Raw genomic sequence first — 23,415 nt, forward strand, 5'->3', positions numbered from 1 at the left:
GTGGTTGTCTCTCGCTCTGTCAAATAAATAAATAAAATCTTTAAAAAAAAAAGTGTAGTGAGTATGGTTCTCATGCCACAAATATGACTATACAAGAAATACGTTTTCTTGAGAGCTTCCCCTCACCAAGCAGCTGAAACAGAAATATCTGAGAGACCCCTCTGCTATTGGTCCACACTGGTCACCACAAATGTGCCCATTGTTCAGGCACAAGTGTTCCTTTGAAATCCATGGAGGTGCATCATCTTTGCCTGGGTCCAGCCTTCTGGGGTCTACTGCTCCTGGGGCCCAGTCTGCAGATTCCCACAACTTGGCTTATCCCCAGGCTCCGCCCCCAATTCCCTAGGATTCCAGGGACTCCAGTGCCCCCCCGACCCCCACCCCATACACACTCCTTTCTGTCTTCAGGACACTCAATTTTCCTCAAGGAGTTCAGTCTTTCACAAAAGCTGGGAAGATAGGTCTTTAGCGACACTCGCTTTGGGCAAGTGCCCCTGAGGTAGGAAAACAGACGGAGAGGCTCTCTTCTTGGAATGGCAGGAGAGGAAAGACAGAGAACAAAATATAAATAGCTCTCTTTCTTTTCTGTCCTTCCACAATAGCAAAAAAGCAAAACTCAAATTAATATCTTGGTATATCATCCTGTGATTGAAATGTTGAAAGCAAAACACCAAAGTCTCTCTTCACTGTCTTGTCTCTAATCCTCTCCCAAAGCTGGCGTTATCAGAATTTTGGTGTGCGTTGTGTTGCCTTTATAGTTCACTGTTAGATATCTGGTTGTAGACCTTTAATATTTAAGAGAAAAGTGTTGATCGAGTACCTACTGTGTGGCAAGCACTGAAGGGCAGTGGGGTCAGTTATAGCCTGGGGGAACAGGGAAGTAAGCAGACGACCGAAATACTACTGCACGAGTCTGTGATGAGGGGAATCCAGGGTGCTAAGAGGGCCCAGAGGAGAGGCCTCTGACCTATCCTGACAGAGCAGCAAATGCCAGAAGTGTTTGGAGACATGAAACACGTTATTTCTGGACCATGGGTTGCAATGGGGGAAGAAGTATGGGAAGGGCACGGTAAGCCCAGACCAGGCAGAACCTTCTAAGCTGTGTTTATAAATACAGACTTTATTCCAAGAGCTATGAGAAGCCTTTTAAGAGCTTAAAGTGGAAGAGTGACACACTCAGGTTAGCATTTTAGATCACTCTGGCTTCAGTGTATAGAACTGAGAAGGGTGAGATGACCCCAGTTAAGAGGTTATTTCAGTAAATTGGAACAGCAATGATGGCGGCCTGATTAGAGTAGCCAGAGTGGGAACGGAGGAAAGAGGACAAATAGGAGACATGTTTGGGAGATAGAATTGTTAGAATCTGGTGATTGGTGGCTGTTGGTAGTGGGGGTAGGGGTGAAGGAGAGAGAGGAGGCTAGGAGGACACCATCTGGCTTGGGTAGTAGGCAGCTAGTGGTTCCAATCCCTAAAATAGGGAACACAGGAGGAGCAGTTTTGAGGGATAAAATGATTAGCTCAATTTCGAACATGCTGAGTTCGAGATGTCTCACTTAAGTTTCTTCAGGCAGAAACGTCCAGGCCCTACGTGTTGGACATTTGGTCTGGAACTCAAGAGGTGTCTGGGCTGCACATATGTAATCAGTGATCTCTGTGTGGAAACCAAAGCCATGCGCTGGCTGAAGTCACCCGGGGGTGTATGGATAGTAAAAAGAGAGGAGGGCCTAGGACAGAATCCTGGAAGTCACCACCAGTATTTCAGGGACTCGTTTAGGAATGTAAAATTCAGATGGCCACCATGTTTTCAAAGTTAAATGGAATTTATTCTTAATTTAAAATGATTATTTTTTACGTTATCCTACTTCTTTTCATTTCTTCTGATCTCAGCAATGTAATTCTGGGCTGTTAAACTTTTTTTAAAAAGTTTTCTTTTTTAATTCTAATTAGTTAACATACAGTGTGATATTAGTTTCAGGTGTACAATGTAGTGATCCATACAACACCTGGTGCTCATCACAAGTGCCTTCCTTTATCTCCATCACCTATTTAACCCATCCTCCCAATCACCTCCCCCCTGGGGACCATCACTTCTCTACAGTTAAGAGTCTGTTCCTTGGTTTGCCTCTCTCTTCTTTTTCTCCCTTTGCTCATTTGTTTTGTTTCTTAAATTCCACATATGAGTGAAATCATATGGTATTTGTATTTCTCTTTTACTTAGCATTATACCCTCTAGATCTATCCATCTTGTTGAAAGTGGCAATATTTCATCCTTTTTTATGAATGATAGTCCATTGTATTCATATACCACATCTTCTTTATCCATTCTTCAATCAGTGGACGGTTGGGCTGTTTCTATAATTTAGCTATTGTAGATCACGCTGCCGTAAACATCAGGGTGCATGTGTCCCTTTGAATTAGTATTTTTGTATTCTTTGGGTAAATACCCAGTAGTGTTGATTGCTGATTGTAGAGTAGTTCTATTTTTAACTTTTTGAGGACCCTCCATACTGTTTTCCGCAGCGGCTGCACCAGTTTGCATTCCCACCGAGAGTGTAAGAGGCTTCCCCTTTCCTCACATACTCACCAACACCTATGGTTTCTTGCGTTGTTGATTTTAGCCATTCTGACCAGTGTGAGGTGGTATCTCATTGTAGTTTTGATTGGCATTTCCCCGATGGTGAGTGATGTGAGCATTTTTCCATGTGTCTGTTGACCATCTGTAGAGCCTCTTTGGAAAAATGTCTATTCATGTCTTCTATTTTGTAATTAGATTATTCATTTTCTGGATGTTGAGTTGTATAGATTCTTATTTTTCCTTCAAAATTTTATTTAAATTCTAGTTAATCAACACATAGTGCAATATTGGCTTCAGAAGTAGAATTCAGTGATTCATCACTTACATACAACACCCAGCGCTCGTCACAAGTGCCCTCCTTAATACCCATCACCTGTCTAGCCCATCCCCCACTCACCTCCCTCCATCAACCCTCAGTTTATTCTCTATCTTTAAAAGTCTCTTATGATTTGTTTCTCTCTCTCTTTCATATAATTTCTTTATATGTTTGGATACTAACCCTTTATCAGATATGACATTTGCAAATATCTTCTCCCGTTCCACAGGTTGCCTTTTAGTTTTGTTGATTGTTTCCTTCACTGTGCAGGAGCTTTTTATTTTGATGTAGTCTGAACAGTTTATTTTTTATTTGTTTCACTTGCCTCAGGAGACATATCTAGAAAGAAGTTGTTATGGCCAATGTCAAAGAAGATACTATTTGTGCTCTCTTCTAGGATTTTTATAATTTCAGGTCTAACATTTAGGTCTGTAATCCATTTTGAATTTATTTTTGTGTATGGTACAAGAAAGTGGTCCAGTTTCATTCTTTTGCATGTAGCTGTCCAATTTTCCCAACACAATTTGTTGAAAAGACATTCTTTTTCCCATTGGATATGCTTCTCTGTTTTGTCAAAGATTAATTGACCATATAGTTGTGGGTTCATTTCTGGGTTTTCTATTCTGATCCATTGATCTGTGTGTCAAAGATTTTTGTGCCAGTACCATACTGTTTTGATGACTACAGCTTTATAATATAACTTGAAGTCCAGAATTGTGATGCCTCCAGCTGCGTTTTTCTTTTTCAAGATTCCTTTGGCTATTTGGGATCTTCTGAGGTTCCATACAAATTTTAGGATTATTTGTTCTAGCTCTGTGAAAAATGCCGGTGGTATTTTGATATGGATTGCATTAAACCTGTAGATTGCTGGGGTGCCCAGGTGGCTCAGTCGGTTAAGCATCTGGCTTCAGCTCAGGTCATGATCTTAGGGTCCTGGGATCCAGCCCTGCATCAGGCTCCCTGCTCAGTGGGGACCCTGCTTCTCCCTCTCCCTCTGCCTGTTCATGCTCTCTCTCTCTCTGTCATATAAATAAATAAAATCTTTAAAAAAGAATAAATGAATCTGTAGATTGCTTTAGGTAGTATAGACATTTTAACAGCATTTGTTCTCTCAATCCATGAGCGAATGTCTTTCCATTTCTTTGTGTCATCTTCAGTTTCTTTCATTAGCATTTTATAGTTTTCAGAGTGCAGGTCTTTCACTTCTTTGGTTAGGTTTTATTCTGAGGTATCTTGTTGTTTTTGGTGCAATTATAAATGGGACTGATTTCTTTTTTTATTTTTAAAAATGTTATTTACTTATTTGAGAGAGAGAGAGCGCACAAGCAGGGGCAGAGGGAGAAACAGGCTCCCCGCTGAGCAGGGAGCCCAACATGGGGCTTAATCGCAGGACCCCCCAGGATCATAACCTGAGCCGAAGGCAGACGCCCAACCAAACTGAGCCACGCAGGCACCCCAAGTGGGATTGATTTCTTACTTTTTCTTTCTGCTGCTTCATTATTGGTGTATAGAAATGCAACAGATTTCTGTATGTTGATTTTGTATCCTGCGACTTTACTGAATTCACGTATCCGTTCTGGCAGTTTTTTGGTGGAGTCTTTTGGGTTTTCTACATATAGTATCATGTCATATGAAATAATGAAAGTTTGACTTCTTCCTTGCTGGTTACTCAACCACTTATTGCCTCAGTTTCCTCATCTTTAAAACGGAGACAGTACTTTCTAGCATTATCATCATCATCATCATTAGCATGGACAATGGAGGGCTGACTCTGCGTTCATTTGAAGTTACGTGACTCCAGAGGCTGGAGTCAGATAGAGCTGGGTTCTAATCTGGTGTGACCTTCACCTCCCTGTGCCTCAAGCTTCATTTTCTTCTTTAGATGGAGATGATCACAGCTACCTCACAGTGAGATAACATCTAGAGGGCCTGGTATGCAAGAGGCGTTTACTAATAGCTAATTTCCGCCCCTTCCCTCTTCCATAGCTTTTTGTTCAGGACCAGACAAGTCTGGTGACTCTGACACTAAGCTTCTCCTCCTGCATCTCATCAGAGGCGCCCTACAACATAGCACTGCTTAGTATACGCTGGTTCCCTCTGCGGAGGTCTGGGGGCAGAGTGGTGGTTAAATATTTGCATAGCTTTCTCCAAAAACAACTCTTCTCTGAGGTGACTTTCCCCCTCGGTTGACCCCCTGGTCAGTGAGAGGCATGTTGGAGTTCTCTGAAGAAAGCTGACCGTGGGTCGTGGTAGGGGAGCAAGCAAAGCGGTAGACTCCCATGGCTGCAATTTGCCTTTCCTGAAGAAGGATCTAGCACCTTTTTGTTCTGTTGGAACAGCTGACTTCTGCCTCCTTACCACACCAGACAGTTTTCTGTCAGCACCAGGGCGATCCTTCTCAAATGCAGATCTGCAGTCTCTGCTCCTTGGTCTGGTGCTTACTGACCTTTCCAGCCTCGTCTCCTACCTTCCCCTCCCCACCAGACCTACTTGCCTGCAGTCGCTCCCAGCCCCCCGCCGATGCCTCCGTGCCTGGGCACAGGCTGCTTCTTCTGCCAGGAACGTGCCTTCCCCCTTCCTGGGGATCCATACCTGTTCAGTACCCGCTGCCCCCCCCCACATAGGATTGTTAGTACCCCTTCTTGTGGCCTCCCACAGGCCCTTGAATGAACCTGCGTCATAACATCACAATACAATGTGACAAGATACACTTGTCTTCTGAGCCTCTTTAAGGCGAAGAGCTTACCTTATTTATTGTTGACTCCCCAATGGATCGTACAGTGCCTGGCACCAAGGAGGCTTTCAGTGTTGGTAGAATGAAGAAATGAAGGGATGTGTGGACAAGACAGACAAGACAAATGGAACTTGTTGAGACAGGGGCTACAGATGCACTGAAGTGAGAACAACCTGGGCCCTCGCCTTTTTGCGGGGGGGTGGGGTGGGGGGATGTTCATAACATTTCTCCCACACTAAACTTTGATCACCACCAGACTAGTACTCCTTAAATTCTGGGACCAAGAATGGCACTCCTATCTCAACACCCCCTGCCCAAAGATGTATATTCAAAAGGCTAGAATTCAAAGCAAGGTGGTGTATGTGTTTGAGAACCCAGTATGTTCAAGGGACTGCAGTGACACAGTGAGAAGAAATAGCATGAAAGTGCCCTCAAAAAATGACTGGGCTCCTAAATCCATCATCAGCATTGTCATCTTCATAAATTCAAAATGCTTTCTGGTTCCTCTGATGGTTCTTTCTGGACGTCCTTTAGACTTCAGCAGCAGCAGAGAAGGAAGCAGCCGCACCTCCCTCATACAAAATCCCCTTTCGGCAGCATATACTGGGCTTCCAGCACATAAGAACCTCTGGCCCATAGGATTATCTAGGGCCAAATAAATCATACTGTGTTCTCAGCACTCTGGGAAAATTAGATTCAAGTGGGCATTTGAGTCACCTTGAATGACAAGCAAGTATACAGAAGGGCACTCCTGACTCCTGTCCGCACACATCGGGCCCACTTGCCCCTGACTCATTGCTCCGCACCGACTGGGCTAGGGGCACAGGGTCTTGGACTGGCCCTGCCACACCCTCAGAGCAGAGGCGCTGGGCTGGCTCCTCTCCACTGCATCATTCCTGAGGAGAGGACAAGCTCCTAGGAAGTGTGATGTTCAAGGCTGTTAGCCACACCTCACTCCCAAGTAGTGGCTTCTCCCTGCCCGTGCCCTGCTTCATCTCAGGATGGGCACAGCGCAGGGACAAAGGGAGATACTGAGAGGAATGAGGCAGCACCGAGTGCGAAGACCCAAGCCACATGAGAGATGGGGATCTCAGGGGGCACCCCGAGGAGGCAGGAGGCACTGGTAGCACCCAGCACTGCCCTGGGAGGGCACGGAGGGAAAGCAAGCTTCTGAAGGTACTGACGTGAGCTCTTAGCCTGGGGTTTTGGAGCAGGTGGGCAAAGTAGGAGGGGAGAGAGGCTGGGGCAGTGTGAGGGTTGTCGGAGTGGCTTTGCAGCAGACTCTTCACGGAGGTCCCCCTTTTGGACACCCTCCTGCCTACCTGCCCCCCACCTCCATGTATTCTTGGCCCTGGTACCCCTGAAATGACAACTGATGGTAACTAGCTTCCTCTGCGGCCATCAGATAAGAAGGCCCACTCTTTCATAGCACTAGGAGACCTGCGTGGTCCCTCCCTGGAACAGTGGGCAATTGCTTGGCTCCCATAGCTTACTGCTAACCCTAGAGCCTCCCTAACCTCTCTCTCTGCCTCTCTCTGCAGTCCCACCCCCTGTACCTGTGCAATGCCAGTGACGACGACAATCTGGAGCCCGGATTCATCAGCATCGTCAAGCTGGAGAGTCCCCAGCGGGCCCCCCGCCCCTGCCTGTCCCTGGCCAGCAAGGTGGGTTCACACCTGACTCCACACACACTCTGAACTTCACCCAGCTCCAGGCCATGAGGGGCCCCTTTGTTCTCTGTCTCCTTGTCGCCTAGGAATCATGTGCCCAATTCACTCAGGTTTTCCTAACTCATGATGGGTCTGAGACAGGTGGAAATTCAGGCCTCCGTCCTTTCCCCACCAACCATCATCTCCCAGCAGACCCTTCTGACTGTGATCTAGGACACGCTCCCTGCCCCATAACCTTCCCCACCATCTGGAAGTTCCTAAACCCCTTCCCCTGCCCAGCAGCAGAGCAAGGAGGGGTCAGTTGAAGGGCTTTTCCACCTGTCAGAAATATTAACTGAACATATGCAAGAATAGCAGAAACATAAGCCGTTGCCCTATCCGTAAACCGTTCGCGTTCTTCCTCCAAGATTGCAGACCAGTGGCTCCGCATTTCCATGGGGCACCGCTGGCTGGGGCTGGCGGCAGCTGCCACCTCGCCACTGTCCTGGGCTCTCCAGTTTGCCGTGCACCTGCCTGGCCTGCTACCTCAAAGGTCCTCAAATGACCACGTGCATTTATGATCCCTGTTCTAATGTTAGTTACTGTTCTCTGGGCGCTGACTGTGGGCCAGGTGGGACACATTCTTTATATATTATCTCGTTTACTTTGCGCAACAATCAGGAAAGCTAGACGTTTTTATTTTCTATTTGACATATGAGGCAAGTGAGGGTCAGGAAACTGAAGTAACTGGGGCGCCTGGCTGGCTCAGTCAGTGGAGCATGCCACTCTTGATCTCAGGGTTGTGAGTTCGAGCCCCACCTTGGGTGTAGAGATTACTAAAAAAATAAAGAAACTTAAAAAAAAAAAAAAAGAGGGGCGCCTGGGGGGCACAGCGGTTGGGCGTCTGCCTTCGGCTCAGGGCGTGATCCTGGCGTTATGGGGTTGAGCCCCACATCAGGCTCCTCCGCGATGAGCCTGCTTCTTCCTCTCCCACTCCCCCTGCTTGTGTTCCCTCTCTCACTGGCTGTCTCTCTCTGTTAAATAAATAAAATCTTAAAAAAAAAAAGAGAGAGAGAGAGAGAGAAAACAACTAAGTAACTTGCTAGAGTTACATAGCTAGGAAGGGGTAGAGCTGTGATTTGAACTGAGTCTTGTCTAGTTCCCAAACCTGGGCTTTGAATCTCCCTGCTCTGTTGCTTCCCATTCTGGCTGGGGACACTGAATGTATATGAAAAGATTCTCATGGTGACCTAAGCCAGAGTGTACTTAGATTCTGTGCGGCATACTCAGGTCGACTTGGGGGAAGGGGTCCAGCTCCTCCGTGCGGTAAAAGAGGAAGCCACGGTCCCAGCCTGTGTGCCTGCTCATTGTACTCAGGCCCAGATCCCCCTGGGGGTTTCCTGATTCTCCTGAGGTCCGCTTCCTGAGCCTGGAATCTCAAGAAAACAGCCTGGGTTCTTACGCGAGCCCACGGAGGGGGCAGGGATGTGAGCAGGATTCCAATGTGGCCCCACAGATGGGTGAAGATATTCTGCCAGCCTGGCCATGCTGATGCAGAGAGGGGCCACGGGGGGATGTGGGAAATGGGGGCCAGGACATACCTGGAAGAGGGGAGAGCGTGGTTTCTATGCAAGACTGTGTGGGTCTTGGGGCACCCGGGTGACTCAGTTGGTTAAGTAGCCGATTCTTGGTTTCGGCTCAGATCATGATCTTGGGGTGATGAGATCAAGACCCACGTGGAGACCCCTACCTTGAGCTCCGCGCTTAGTGGCGAGTCTGCTTCAGGATTCTCTCTCCCTCTGCCCACCCCACCTCAAAAAATAAATAAATCTAAAAAAAAAAAAAAAAAAGACTATGTGGGTCCTTAATGGCGGCAGAATTTTGTTAGGTTGAAGCCACCTTGCTTTTGGCTCTTCTATTTCCCTTGCTTTACAGAATACGGGCAGACGTCACTCATGTATTCACTGGGTAGACCCGCGCCCAGTGTTTGGTAGCCTGAGTGCGAGGGCAGAGAGCGCGCGTGCGTGCGTACGTGCGTGCGTGTGTGCGTGCGTACGTGCGTGCGTGCAAGGCAGCGGCGGGGCAGGAGAGGTGGGGGAAGAGGGGCTCAGAACGCACTGTATGATTGCGGGTACCTGCGGACCCCGGCCCCCCCAGGATGCCGTCCACGCGGGAGGATCGCGCTCCTGGGGGAGAAACAGGACCCGAGGCCAGAGGAACACGTGGTCGGCGCTGCCTGAGGCACTTCGGCCTGTTGGCGCCTTTGTTTCCTCCGCCGTAAGATGGGACTTTTATTTTCTCCCCCGGTGATCATTGTGAGGATAAAAATGATGTGTGTCAAGTCCCAAACGGTGCCTGAGCTAAAACAAACACCGAAACAAAAATCCATCAGGGCTTTAGAAGAAGTGCCTTGGCTGCTGCCCTGGGACCTGTTCTTCTCCCACAGCCGTTGCGGTCACGCTCCCTCCGCCGGCCCCCGTGCCTCAGCTTCCTCACACCGGGCAGGGCAGGCGCTCGCTCCTCGCTCCTCGCTGTGAGCCTGCTCTCCCCGCGTTCTCCCGGCCTTCGGTTCCAAGGCTTCCCTCAGGCCTCGTCCTTCGACCTCGCCAAGCCGCTCCTCCCTGGGATCCCCTGGCCCGGAGGAGGTGCGTGAAGGTAGTAATGGAGGTCTCGGAGCTGCTTCTAAGATTTCGTAAGCCCCACAGGCTTAACTGAACTGTTTATTTGTTGCTTTTGGTTACAGGTTATCTCCCAGGAAAATGAGCTGTACATAATAAAGGCAGTTAGTTTGGTAAAACGTTAAGAAAATATGGCTCGGGACGCCCCGGTGGCCCAGTGGGTTAAGTGTCTGCCCTCAGTTCAGGTCCTGGGATCAAGCCCCACGCTGGGCTCCCTGCTCAGCAGGGGGTCTGCTTCTCCCTCTGCCTCTGCCCTTCCCCTTCCCCTGTGCTGGCCCTCGCGCGCGCCCGTGCACTCTCTCTCTCTATCTCAAATGAAATCTTTAAAGAAAATTTAAAAAGTAAAAACTATATGGCTCGTGGGAGACATAGGGGAAAGGTGGGTTTTAGTGATAAAAGTGTGAAAACTGCTGACTTCAATCAGTTAGTGTTAGTGGTGTCATCAGGGTCAACAGAGCTGGGCTCTGGAGCTAAACAGCCCTGGGCCTGAAGCCTGGCACCTCCTGTGCCCCTCAGTGTGACCTGGACATTTTAGCTCACCTCTCTGGGCCTCTTGTTTCCTCGTCCGTAAAAGGGGAATGGTAATGGGACTTACATCATGAAGTAGTTATGAGGATTTAATGGGACAGTACAGATGGCAGCTCTCAGCCCCATGCCAAGCATATAGGAATCACTCAATAAATGATCACAATTATCACTATTGTCATCATTGGCATCATCACCCCATGCTTTTATAGTTAACAAGATTGGGTTTTTTCTTTCATTGGTACCTCTCTTGGTCTTCCCTGAAACTCTCACCATAATTTTTCTGGACTCTTCATGTCACCGCCCCCACTCCCCTCCCCCATCTAGTCATCCAAATGGGTTTCTGTTTCTCTATTAGCAACTCCACAGCCATCCTTGTGATTACCCAGGCCCTAATCACCTCACGCCTCGACTAGAGCCGTGGCCTTCTACCTGGTGGAAGCAGCTGGCTCTGGAGACAAGCCCCTGCCTCTCTTACCATAAAGACCACTACCTGATAACCAGGCACTTGGAAGACGGAAGTCCTGAGTGGAAATCCTGCCTCCATTGCTTATCAGCTATGTGATCCTGGGCACGTTGTTTGGTCTCTCTGAGTCTCGGTTTCCTCAACTCAAAATGGATGACTATTTATAGAGTTGTGAGAAGTAAATGAAATCACGTACCCAAAGCACGTAGTAATAGCTGATATGACAATAACTAATGCTGAAGGGACACTGACCATGCACTAGGTAGTATCATAAGGCTTTACGTGGATTAACTTATATAGTCTGCAAAACAACCCTATGAAGTAGATCCTATTATTACCCCCCGCTTACGGAAAGGAAGACTGAGGCATACAGCAGTTAAGTGACATGCTCAAAACCTCACAGCTAATAGTTGGTAGCAAATTCAGGACTCAAACCTGAGCAGTCTGGGCAGAGTGGGCCTCAATAAAGGTTATATCCCTTCTACTTTCTCTTACCCTTGCTTTCAAGCCCAGATGAATTCCACCTCTTCTACTGAATCTTGCCTGACTGACCCAGCTCAGCTAGCCCATTAGGGGTAGAAATACCTCTATTTTGGCAGGTTGCCAGGGTCTCTGTCTGTGCTTTACACAACAGGTTTCAGGGGAGGGGGAAACCAAGGCCCTTAACTCCACCCCCATCCTCAAACTCAGCTCACTTTTATTGTGTATTGAAAATTTGTATCAGATTGTGTGTGTGTGTGCGTGTGTGTGTATGTGTGTGTGGTGGGGGGAGTGGAGGGAAGGACTTTCAGCAGTGAAAAAAGATTTGGGAACTACTGGTCTATTTCATTCATTTGTACTCTAGAACGTTATCAGCATTATATTATGTATATGCCTTGTCTCTACAACTAGATGATGAGTTGTTCTAGAGGGCCTGGCCTTCCCTCCCTCGGTGCCCTGGGCACAGTAGGTCCTCGGTCAGTCTTTGATGAGGAGGCGGTGACAGAGACTGCCGCGGTGTCTGGAGAGGAAACCTACAGCCCAGGCAGGTGCAAAGAGTTGTCTACAATTCCCGCAGTGCACTGCTTCCAGTGGCTAGAAGCCTTGGGCAGCCAGCAAGGGGGCTGGCTGTCTCTTTGCCCCTCCAGAAGAGATCTCTGCATTGTTTTTCTAGAGCCCAGTCTTCCCATGCAGAAGACCTACCCACCCTCTCTGCCTTCCAGCTTGCAGTCTCCCAAGAAGTGCTTCTTTCTCTCCCTCTCTCCTACCTTCTTGGGTGCAGGTGGACTGGAGGGAAACTCCAGCCCCAGGGTGGGCTGCCATCTGGCCCCAAGTCTTGCTTTTTGATTCCTAGAACTCTGGACACAGGTACCCACTGCCTGAAAGTCCTGTTTGTTTCTCCTGTCGGCCAGTACTCTCTCTTTGATCTCTTTTACAACTTTGTAATTATGGGCTGTAATGGGCTGGGGTGTTTGAACATCAGGGTAATTACTTTCCACTGTTCCTACCCCAATCCTTCAAAGATGGGGTTGGAGGGGGAGGAGTAAGAAAATCTCTGGAGAAGGAAGCCTGTGCCCTTCCCTCATGCTCTTCCAGGCTGGCCTGGGTGTAGGGTCTCAATCCGGACATGAGAAACATGAGGCCTTGGCAGCAGGCAGGGTCCAGGAGTTTCAATTCTTTCACTACTGGGGTGACCTCCTCATGCCTTAGCCAAGTCCTAGACTGTGACATTAGCAGTGGGAGCCCCTCTCCTTGTCATCTGGAGCTGTTCCCATACCCTGGTTGGGGGGTTTCTGAAAATGGGAGAGCTTCTCTTTGCCTGGGGTCACCTAGTTGGGCTGGACTTCCTGGGAGTAAATGGGCAGGAGGACACTGAAGGCTGTGACCTCTCAATTTCTTCAACCATTCCACTCTGGAGTCCTGTGAATTTCCAGTCAGTTAGGCTGGTGCGCCTGAGCCTGAGCCTGAGCCTGGGCTGGGCCTAGGTGCTGCTAGACAGCCGGCCCAGCTCCTCAGCAACTCCGGGAGGGAGGGAGGGAAGGAAGAAGGGGGACAGTTACCCTCCTGACCCAAAATGGGGCCTCGCTAGAGTGTCTTCACCACCTTCCAGGGCTCCCCTGCCTGCAGGCTGCGAGTTCTGAGGGGCCCCTGGTCCCTGCTGCCTCCTGGGGAGTGAGGAACGGAGCAAGGAGCCGCTCCCCTGGCCTGCCAGGCAGGAGACCTGCCCGGACAGGCTCTCCCCAGGGAAGGAAAGCAGAGATCAAAGGCCTGAGCGTGTGAGTAAGCCCCAGCACTGGCTCCTCTGCCTGCCACCACTGCTGGCAGAGGGATTAACTCCTTCGGTGCCTGCAGCCCAGCCCCAAAGACTCAGCAGGCCCCCAGGGGCAAGAGGCCCCAGCCTGATACCCTTACAAGATGAGCCTCTGCTTTGGGGAGAAAGGCTGGTGAGTGGTGGTGCTGGGCAGGGCGGCCCGATGCCAAGGCAGGACAGTATCTGTCTCGCTCCTTTGCCCTTGTGCCTCCACCCACCCCTTGCTCTTATCTCCCTTCTCTTACCCCACACCCAGAGCTGCTAGATTCCTGCTTTTTTTTTCTCTTTTTGGCTCTGCTCTGCTCTGCCCGGCTGGCTAGGTTCTGCTGTCCCATGCCTGCTCTTGGAGCCTTGGCGAGCATGCACGCACAGTTGTGCCCTTGTGGGAACAGCCCCTCAGGTCCCTCCCCACCGAATCTCCAGTGCCACCTCAGGGAGGGGGTGCAGGGACAAAACGCTGGAAAGGGGCCCCGTTAAGTCCTTGAATTGGAGCCAGGAAATGTGTTGGCAAATTAGAGTGTGGCAGGGAGAGAGATACCAAGAAATAGGCTGAGCCTAGGGCTCTGCCATGGAGACCTTGGGTGGCGGCAGGGTCCCGGGCCTTTGGGGGATGCCCTGCAGGCTCCTCTTGTCAGGCAGGGTTGACCCTTGGAAAGCCCAGCTCTATTCTCAAGGAGCTCTCCACCTGTCTTGCACCCCTTCTCCCTCTCTGTACTGGGGACTGGTCACCCTTCCCCACTCCCTGGGGGTGCTGGTCATTCCCTGCTTTCTGTTCTCCCAGCTCTTAGTGAAGGCAGACTTGTGGTGCTTTGAGCCGGGAGAGGTCTCATTTGTCCTTAGGTCTAGAGTCTAGTCCACTACCTGGCACCTACTAAATCCTTTTTAAGGGTTGATTTGATTACAAAAGGAAGGCTTGAATGTTGTCCTTGAAGGCAGTGGGAGCTGGGTGAGCCCAGGGCAGGACAGGGATCCTAGTCCCACCGCCCCCTCGCATGTGTCATATACGAGTGTGCAGAGATATGGGTGTGCAATGTCCCAGGAACGGATAGATGCATGAGGGTGAGGCCAGGGCATGCACGGGCTGTGTCCTCCTCTGACCCCAGCGGGACCTCTGCTGTGTGTCTGCAGGCCCGGATGGCAGGGGAGCGAGGCGCTAGTGCCGTCCTTTTTGACATCACGGAGGATCGAGCAGCTGCTGAGCAGGTACCCAGGGACACTGGGGTGTTGGATGGAGGGAGTAAAGTCACCTGCGGAAAGACAAGTCAGGGCACAGCAGCCCTTGTGGGCACTTTCCCCTCCTGCAGCTGCAGCAGCCCCTGGGGCTGACTTGGCCGGTGGTGTTGATCTGGGGTAAGGACGCTGAGAAGCTGATGGAGTTTGTGTACAAGAACCGAAAGGCCCACGTTAGGATTGAGCTGAAGGAGCCCCCAACCTGGGTAAGCGCGCCAGATCTCCAGACCCTGCCTTAGCACCCATTCTCACCACCACTTTGTCCTGCGGCAATTCCCATCAAAAGCCCTGGGACTCCTGGAGCTAAAGAGAATTTAGAAACCCTGTAGCTCAACTTAACCCACCAGCTGTGTGCTTCTGGACAAGTTTCTTCTCCCCCTGGGCTTCGTCTGCAGAATGAATAGATGAGGCCCGCTGAGTTCTGAAGTTGTTTTCCGCTCTGTGGTTTCAGGGCACAGAGTAGCAGAGCCTGAATAAAACCCTGGCCCCCAGCCCCCTATGCCCTGCCAGCTGGCCACTGGGAGGCTCCCGCTCTGCAGGGGGTCCCTTTCCTCTTTTCCCCAAGCACACAGGTCTTCAGATAGAACCTCTCCCAGGAGACATCTGGAGGACCCTGTCTTATGAGTGCCCGTGGGCAGAGAGCCACCACCTAACCCCACCTGCACGTTCCTCCCCACCTCGTCCTCTCTGCTGGAAGACTCAAGGGGACCTCTAGCTGTCTGTCTCCTGGGCACCTGACTTTCTCCCAAACTGGCCCAGCTCCTTCCAGAGCTATGACTCTTTCCATCTCTGCTCACTCCCGCAGCCAGATTATGACGTGTGGATCCTCCTGACAGTGGTGGGCACCATCTTCGTGGTCATCCTGGCTTCAGTGCTGCGCGTCCGGTGCCGCCCCCGCCACAGCAGGCCGGTGAGTGGAGTGGGCTCCCTGGCGGAAGTGGGCATGTTCGTGTGTGTGGGAGGGGAAAGAGAAGGAAGGGAAAAGGGAGGAAAGAAGGTGCCCTTATGCTCTTGAAGTCGTTTCCATCTAAATACCCTGGCACTGACATGTTGGTCTCCAGCAGCCCCTCCACGTAGGACTGCCCATTCGTTTATTTATTCAGCAAAGAGAGAGCTCCTCGTATGGGCCAGGCCCGGTTCCAGGTGTTGGCAATACCACAGTGAACAAAAGGAAGATCCCGTCCCTGGGGGAGCTTTCATTCTAACGGGAAGAGACAGACAATAAACAAAATAAATGAATCAACTATGTAGTATTTTGGATGTTGGTATGTTCCAGAGAGAAAAACAAAATAGAAGAGGAAAGAGGGAATGTAAAGGGAAGGGGTTAATTTTTAAAAAGCAAAGCCAGAGAAGGCTTTACTGGGAGGACAGCATTTACAGGAAAGACCCTCAGTGGGTGAGGGGGTCGTATGTGCAGATATCTGGGGAGAGTGTGATCGGACAGAGCGCACAGTAGAGGCAAAGGCCTTGAGGCAGAAGTGTGCCCAGTGTGTCTGAGGGATAGTCAGGTGGCCATAGGGCCGGAATAGAGCTAGTGAAAGGGCAGAGCGGGAGGTTAGGACAGGAGTGTGCTGGACTGCTGAGGCCATTGGCAGGGCCTGTGTTTTTCACCCTGGGCAAAGTGGGAGCGGCTGGAGGGTTTTGAGCAGAAGTAGGACCATGATCTGACTTAAGTTTTAAGAGGCGAGGATGGGTGCGTCATTGGGTGGTTAATGGGATTAGGAATTCAGTTTGATGGGCTATTAGATAGCCACGTTAAGATGTCACGCAGGCGGTTGGATGAAAAACTTCTCTCCTGGGCCATCAAGGGAAGGAAAGCTTGATGGTATGAAGGGGGGTGGGTGCGAGGGTGTGGCCAGCTTGGCAGAGCCCTGTATGAGCTCCAAGGGGCCAGACTCCTAGGGGCAGTCAGTCGGCCCTATGATCTCACTGGGTGACTGGGAACCAAGTACAAACCGAGGTCCTGGGGTGAGGGAAGAGGAGCCCTTGCCCTAGTCTGAGGCCCACCCCTCTTCCCAGGATCCCCTTCAACAGCGAACAGCCTGGGCCATCAGCCAGCTGGCCACCAGGAGGTACCGGGCCAGCTGCAGGAGGGCGCGGGCTGAGTGGCCGGACTCCAGTAGCAGCTGTGGCTCTGCGCCCGTGTGTGCCATCTGCCTGGAGGAGTTCTCTGAGGGCCAGGTAAGGCAGGGCTTGCTCGCCCTGGGTGACCGGGCTACGGAGGGAAGGGGGAGAGCGGGAGGCTGCGCGAGGCACTGCAGTCCGCTGCAGGTGCTCCGGCTGCGTCTGCGCTGTGTATCTCGCATGAGGCAGAGGGAGGGGACAGCCCCGAGGTCTGGCTATTTTCCTGGTCTTCCAGGGGAAGAGAGCTGGTCCTTGCTGAGTGTGTACCGCGTGCCAGGCCCTGCAGGGAGTGCTTTAGGTCCGTGAGCTCATTTTAGCCTCCTGACGGTGCATGGTGGGGGCAGGTTCCTTAACTATCTGTTAAGGAACTTGTCCAAGGTCATGCAGCTGAGTGGCAAAATCCAGGTTTACCTGACACCAAAGCCCTTACTGTTTCTATTCTGCTATGTGGTATTTTACAAGAAGGTCAGAGCAAGAAGGAGAGGCCGGAGGGAGTTGGGGGAACCCTGGTTTTACTGCTGTGGCTACAGATAACTTGGGTTTGGACCCCCTTGTGTTCTGCAGGAGCTACGGGTCATTTCCTGCCTCCATGAGTTCCATCGTGTGTGTGTGGACCCCTGGCTGCATCAGCATCGGACTTGCCCTCTCTGCATGTTCAACATCGTAGGTAGGAGGTGGGCCGAGCCCTCCCTTGTGTGCAGCCAGAGGGGTCTAGGACAAGGCTGCCTTCTGCCGAAGGGTGTTGCCTGGAAGCTGAGGAGAAAGCAGCTCTGCCTTAATAGTTCTTTAGAGTGACTCGTGTGAAGGGGGGCACCATTCACATCGTAGGCTTCTTTATTACTTTAAAATGGTTTGTATTTCTATGACAACTTTGTTGAAGTTAAATCTTGGTGGTCTGTGTATTTATAATTCTGATTTTGTGGCAATAAAGTATCTTAATATAACAAGACCAGGATAATATGAAAATTTCCTAAAAGGTGCAAGTGAAGTGCCTTGAAGAAGGAGAGCCTTTTTCTAATTTACCCAAAGGTGCACTGCAGGCCTGTGGAGGCCCTGAGTGAGAGCCCTCCCGTGAGGGCTGCTGGGGGGAGCAGGGTGGACGTGCGTAGTGGAGCTCCCAGGGAGAGACTGGCTGCAAGGAGCCGTGGTGTGCCAGGGCACAGGCAGAGTAGGAGTGTCCTTGGCCCCCAACTCGGACTGGACGCGCAGGCTCCGTGGGCTCGAACAGCTGCTCTAGGCACCCCCCGGAGGTCGGTGGAGTCAAACACCTGTGCTCTTGGTTCTTTCTTCCAGAGGGAGATTCGTTTTCTCAGTCCCTGGGACCCTCTCGGTCTTACCAGGAACCAGGCCGGAGACTCCACCTCATTCGCCAGCATCCTGGCCATGCCCACTACCACCTACCTGCTGCCTACCTGTTGGGCCCTTCCCGGAGCGCAGTGGCTCGGCCCCCACGACCTGACCCCTTCCTAACATCCCAGGAGCCAGGCACGGCCCCCCGGCACCACCGCCTCCCCAGAGCTGCACATCCCAGGCCGCAGGGCGAGCAGCAGCGCTTGGCAGGGGCCCAGCACCCCTATGTGCAGGGCTGGGGACTGAGCCACCTCCGGTGCACCTCGCAGCACCCTTCTGCTTGCCCAGCACCCCCACGCCGGGCCAGGCCTCACGACAGCAGCGGTTCTGGAGAAAGCTACCGCACAGAACGCAGCGGCTACATGGCCGATGGGCCCGCCAGTGACTCCAGTTCGGGGCCCTGTCATGGCTCCTCGAGTGACTCGGTGGTCAACTGCACGGACATCAGTCTGCAGGGCATCCACGGCAGCAGCTCTACCTTCCGCAGCTCCCTGAGCAGTGACTTTGACCCCTTGGTATACTGCAGCCCGGAAGGGGAGCCCCGGGGGGAGGAGACTCAGCCTAGTGTGACCTCTCGGCCCCGTTCTTTGGACTCAGTGGTGCCCACAGGGGAAACCCAGGTTTCCAGCCACGTCCACTACCACCGCCACCGGCACCACTACAAAAAACGCTTCCAGTGGCATGGCCGGAAGCCTGGCCCAGAAACTGGGGCCCCCCAGGCCAGGCTTGCCATTCCTCAGACACAGCCCCAGCCAGAGCCGCCTTCCCCTGATCAGCAAGGTGCCAGATCCAACCCAACGGCGCCTTCAGGGCAGCTCCCCAACCCACAATGGTCCAGGGCCCTCATGGAGGCAGCCCCAGGCCCAGCTGATGCTGCCAGCCCCAGTCCCAGCAGCCTCTTCCATTTGCAGAAATCCAGCCTCCCTGTTCGACACCCACAGAGGAAAAGGCGGGGGGGCCTCTCAGAGCCCACCCCAGCTTCTCGGCCCCAGGACGTGACTGCACACCCAGCTTGCCAGATTTTTCCCCATTACAGTACCAGCTTGGCATACCCTTGGTCCCCGGAGGCCCACCCGTTGATCTTTGGACCTCCAGGCCTGGACAGGAGGCTGCTACCAGAAAGCCCAGGCTCTTGTTACTCAGGTTCACAGCCGGTGTGGTTGTGTCTGACTCCACGCCAGTCCCTAGGACCACACCCACCTGGAGAGGGGCCTTCCGAATGGAGTTCTGGCACCCCAGAGGGCAGGCCGTGCCCTTACCCACACTGCCAGGTGCCGCCAGCCCAGCCTGGTGAGTTTGCAGGGGAAGAGGGTGTGGTTTGGAGAAGGCACCAGAGGTTATTGCAGAATGGGTGAAGTCAGCCAACAAGGGGTTGACAGAAGCTGAGAAGGTGCAGTGGGATAACATACAAAATATTGAGCAACAGGCATGGCATAGGATGCTGGCTGAAGGACTCTGACTCCGCCAGGTGTTACTCCTTTAGTTGCCAGACCAGAGGGAGGCTCAGGGGAAGCGGCCATGTGGATGAAACATCAGAAAGCACTTGCAGTGGTTTGAGGCAGCAGCTCAAATGTAAGTGTTTCAGTATTATAATAATGAGTAAAGGTGTGCACCCAGTTCAATTATCAGCTCTAAAGATGTATTTATTTATTTGGGGGGGAGTGGGGAGGGGCAGAGGGAGAGAATCTTCAAGCAGACTCCCTGCTGAGTGCAGAGTCTGATGTGGGGCTCGATCCCATGACCCCAAGATCATGATCCCGCAACCCCAAGATCATGACCTGACCAGAAGCCAAGAGTCAGGTGCTTAACTGACTGAACCAACCAGCCGCCCCCAATTATCAGTTTTAAATACAAAGAAGGCCAAGAAGTGTTCCTTGCTCTTGAGGAGAGCATGGAGAAGTAATTACTGATAGCTGTAATTCTAGGCAATATGAGGTCTTGTAGGAGAAATAATTGCAGATATCCATAACACTAGGCCATAGGAGAAGAGCTATGTAAATGATTTTAAAAAGAAAAAGAAAGAAAGAAAGGAAGGAAGGAAGGAAGGAAGGAAGGAAGGAAGGAAGGAAGAAAGAGAAAGAAAGAAAGAAAGAAAGAAAGAAAGAAAGAAAGAAAAAGAAGAAAGAAAGAAAAGAAAAGAAAAGAAAGAAAAGAAAGAAAAGCAAAGAAAAAGATCATGGGTGGTTCCCAGCAGCCCTGTTGGTCCTTAGGTTTTCTCCTCTCCCTCTGGGGTAAAAGAACAACTAAGGCTTCCTTTCTAAGCACCTTGTTAATAAGACCAACCTCATTTTCCTCGGGCCTCAGTGCTTCCCTGATAATTGTATTACAACCAATGGTGATAACATAAATCCTCAATTTTAACATGGTGTTTATTTGCTCAAATCCTCCTCTTCCTCCTCCAGAGCACCCCCCTCCCACTTTCCCCCATGGTGTGGATGACACAGCTCTTTGCCTACAGCTATCAGTAGGCACCCCAAAAGGGAACCCAAAGGTCCGGAAATATAAGACCTCACAGTCTAGGAACCCTACAGTTGAGACCTAGATCTGTTATCATTCATTCATTCATTCACTTCCCTCATTTTTCCTTCCTGCATTGGATGCTTGCTGTGGGCTAGGTTCCAGGCTAGGCTGTGAGGACATGGTTTGTCAACCAGGAGATCCAGGTCTGTGGGGTCACAGGCATGTACACAATTACAGTAGAGAAAATCATGGCTTCCATGGAGCCATGTAAAGCAAGCTTTGGCCGTGTGTTTGATGATCCATTAGGACCTTGTCACATGTGTGCTTTCGGGGCTGCTGGAGCCAGACCACCACCTCCCCTGTCTGCCGTACTTAGAACTAGTTCCAACGCCTCCCTCTTCCCTGCTCCTCAAATCCAGTCAGCGCCAGGTTCTCTTAACTCCATCCCTGAGAGTTTTTTTACCTTCTCCTTCAGAATGATGGCCCTATCCCTAGAGAGCCTCCCAGCTCTTCCCTCCCCTTTTACAGGGAGGGCCATGAAGGCTGGGCCCTGCACATACAGGCTATTCTACAGAGTCGTGCAGCACAGTGACCCTGCTCGCCTGCTGCTGCCAGGCTCACCTCCCTCAAATAAACTGTCTAGAAATTTCCATGTCTTCTGTTTTGTCCACAGTAAAGAAAAACTGAGCCTGGTTTGGCCTTCAAGGCTCTGGCACCAGCGAGCCCCCATCTTCCTTCCCCACTTTTCTTTTCACTCTTCCCCTTCCCTTCTCCTGCCCCATGCTTTAGCCAAACCTAGTAAACACTTCTTGTGGTTCCTATAACCCAGAATATTCTGCTGCCTTCCTATTCCTATAAATCCAATTCTTGTCTATTTCTGCAGGACCAGCTCATTTATCTTCGCTTTCAGGAAGCCCTTCCTGATTGCTCCACTTGAACGTGATCTTTCCCCTTTCCAGGAAAGGTCTTATGATCCAGTCCGGTCCCACTGCATAATTTCCCTTTGCATGCACACTTTCTCTGCTGTAAGATTGTCAGGTCCCTGCTTATTCTATGTGGCACATGGTAACAGGCCAGATTCACAAGTGCTTCATAAGTGTTTATTGGGTTAATGAGTGAATAGTATTTGTAACACACTGATTGCTATATGTTTCTCTTTCTTTAGCTTTTTTGTTTTTCTCTCCCCTGTATCCCAAATGGGGCCCCTCCCAGCTTTCAGTCTAATTGCCCCTTCTGGACACATTCCCCGCTCCTCCCTCTCTGTGGTCCTCTCCCAGCCGTACTTGCAGGTAGAACAGGAAGGAGGCTGGCCTGACCCTCGATGACCTCTTTCCTCCGCTCTCTCTACACGCAGGCTCAGAGGAGGAGATGGAGGCGCTGTGTGATCAGGCCGTGTGAGATGCTCAGACCTAGCTCCAACCAAGAGTGTGCGCCGGATGACTCGGGCCGTGCCTGGCACAGAGTCCTGCTCCTGAGAGAAGAAAGGACCTCAGAAAACAGCCCTGTTTTTTGCCATACTGCCTGGGAGCTCCGGAAGAGGAGTGGTGATGGTGGGTGGCAGGTGTTCCCTGCTCCCAGCTCTGGACCTTGTGTGCAGAACGCATCTGCAGTGCAGCAAGTCGGTGTCCGGCCAGGCAACCAGCTACTACCTGTGTGGGCTGGCTCCCCTAAAGGCTGTTTTTTGAGAACAGGAAGCTAGATATGGGTAGCTAGGTGTTATAAAGGTGCTGCTCCTTTACCCGGGCCCAGCAGGTCTTCCTCATCCCAAGTCTCATGGCATACCTGCCAATGGGGTCCTTCTTACCTCCTTTCTTGGGTGAGTCCTACACACCAGCTTTGACTCTTCGGTAAAGCTGCTGCATCAGCAGCAACCCTGGCTTTTATCATTTTCCTTCTTTGCAAAAGGATCAGGATCATAGGTGAGCACTGAGCCCTAAAAAGGGAGGCCCTGCAGCTTCTCCAAGCAGTACCTGCCCTGGTGCATAAGGGAGAATGTTTTTCCCTTCTTGTCCTTAATGGTCAGATCCACTATATGAAGTCAGAGGGGAGGCTCTGGGAAGCCAGGGTGTGGAGTTCTGTCCCTAAAGTGGTACAGCACCCTGAAGAACCTGGGATGAAGCCTCTGACTTTCAAAGTCCCTTGTCACTCCAGCAGCCCCAGTTCCTCTTGGGGTTGGGAGTGGGGGTAGTGGGGAGGGAATAATTCTTTCCTGGAGATTGCCTATCTCAAAGTCCCAAAGGAGGTGGAAAGAAAGGATTTCTGCTGGACTTCATCTAGAAGAGGGAGAATGGAATGAAGGTAGAAAAGACAGAATTACAGCTGAACAAGGACAACAACAAATTCTTCTCTGGAAGTTTTCTCTCAGAGCAGGGATGAGGAACAGGGGAAAACAAAGGCAAAGCAAAGTGGGACATTTGGGTTTAGATGGTTCCAAGGCCCAGCTTCCCGTGATAAGCCATACAGGCCAGGGACACCCAGGAAGGTATGCATGCAAGAGGCTGTGCGTGCAGGACATCTGGCCCGGGTAGCTGGTACCGAGTGGGCAAGGGCTGAGGGGCATCCTGAGGGTGACATTCACCTCAGGGCAGCTGGACCATTGCCGGCTCCTCAGGCATTATCCCATTTGGAATGTGAATGTGGGAGCTAAGTGGGCACAGGACCCTACCTGGGAATCTTCTTCCCTCAGAGTCAGTGGGGAACTAGCACCTAGGTACCCACATGGGTATTTATATTCTGAACCAGACAGAAAGACGCTTGAATCAGGCACTATGTTGAGAAATGTATTTATTTGCTAATATATTTATCCATAAATGCGGTCTGGTCTCGTGGTTTTGTTCTGTCATGACTGTCACTCGGGGTAACAGCTTCATCTTCTGCATTGACAGAAGTAAATTATTTCTGGCAGAGGTTAGGCTATGATGTATGAAAGGATAGGACAGAGTGGTGGGCTAGGCAACAAGAATTGGTTTGTAAGCCCCTAAAAGCATGGTTTGTGAGATCAGGGAAGGGGGAAAGCAT

General features: G+C 51.1%; 1 protein-coding gene across 3 annotated transcripts in view; it reads left to right on the forward strand.

The window, feature by feature from the left end:
- The window catches only part of RNF43 (ring finger protein 43), a 62,176-nt gene extending 38,929 nt beyond the window's left edge, over positions 1-23,247 (forward strand). For all 3 annotated transcript variants that reach the window (XM_002929397.4, XM_011237428.3, XM_034640212.1), the window contains 8 exons: positions 7,167-7,289; positions 14,362-14,436; positions 14,538-14,669; positions 15,269-15,373; positions 16,483-16,644; positions 17,152-17,254; positions 17,881-19,227; positions 21,752-23,247. In XM_002929397.4, the coding sequence (XP_002929443.2) occupies positions 7,167-7,289; positions 14,362-14,436; positions 14,538-14,669; positions 15,269-15,373; positions 16,483-16,644; positions 17,152-17,254; positions 17,881-19,227; positions 21,752-21,795 (2,091 nt within the window). In that variant the 3' untranslated portion in view covers positions 21,796-23,247. The remainder of the gene's footprint in view (positions 1-7,166; positions 7,290-14,361; positions 14,437-14,537; positions 14,670-15,268; positions 15,374-16,482; positions 16,645-17,151; positions 17,255-17,880; positions 19,228-21,751) is intronic.
- Positions 23,248-23,415: the final 168 nt, after the last annotated feature.

The sequence above is a fragment of the Ailuropoda melanoleuca genome, chromosome 13 (assembly GCF_002007445.2).
Source record: "Ailuropoda melanoleuca isolate Jingjing chromosome 13, ASM200744v2, whole genome shotgun sequence".
In the NCBI taxonomy this organism is placed as follows: Eukaryota; Metazoa; Chordata; class Mammalia; order Carnivora; family Ursidae; genus Ailuropoda; species Ailuropoda melanoleuca.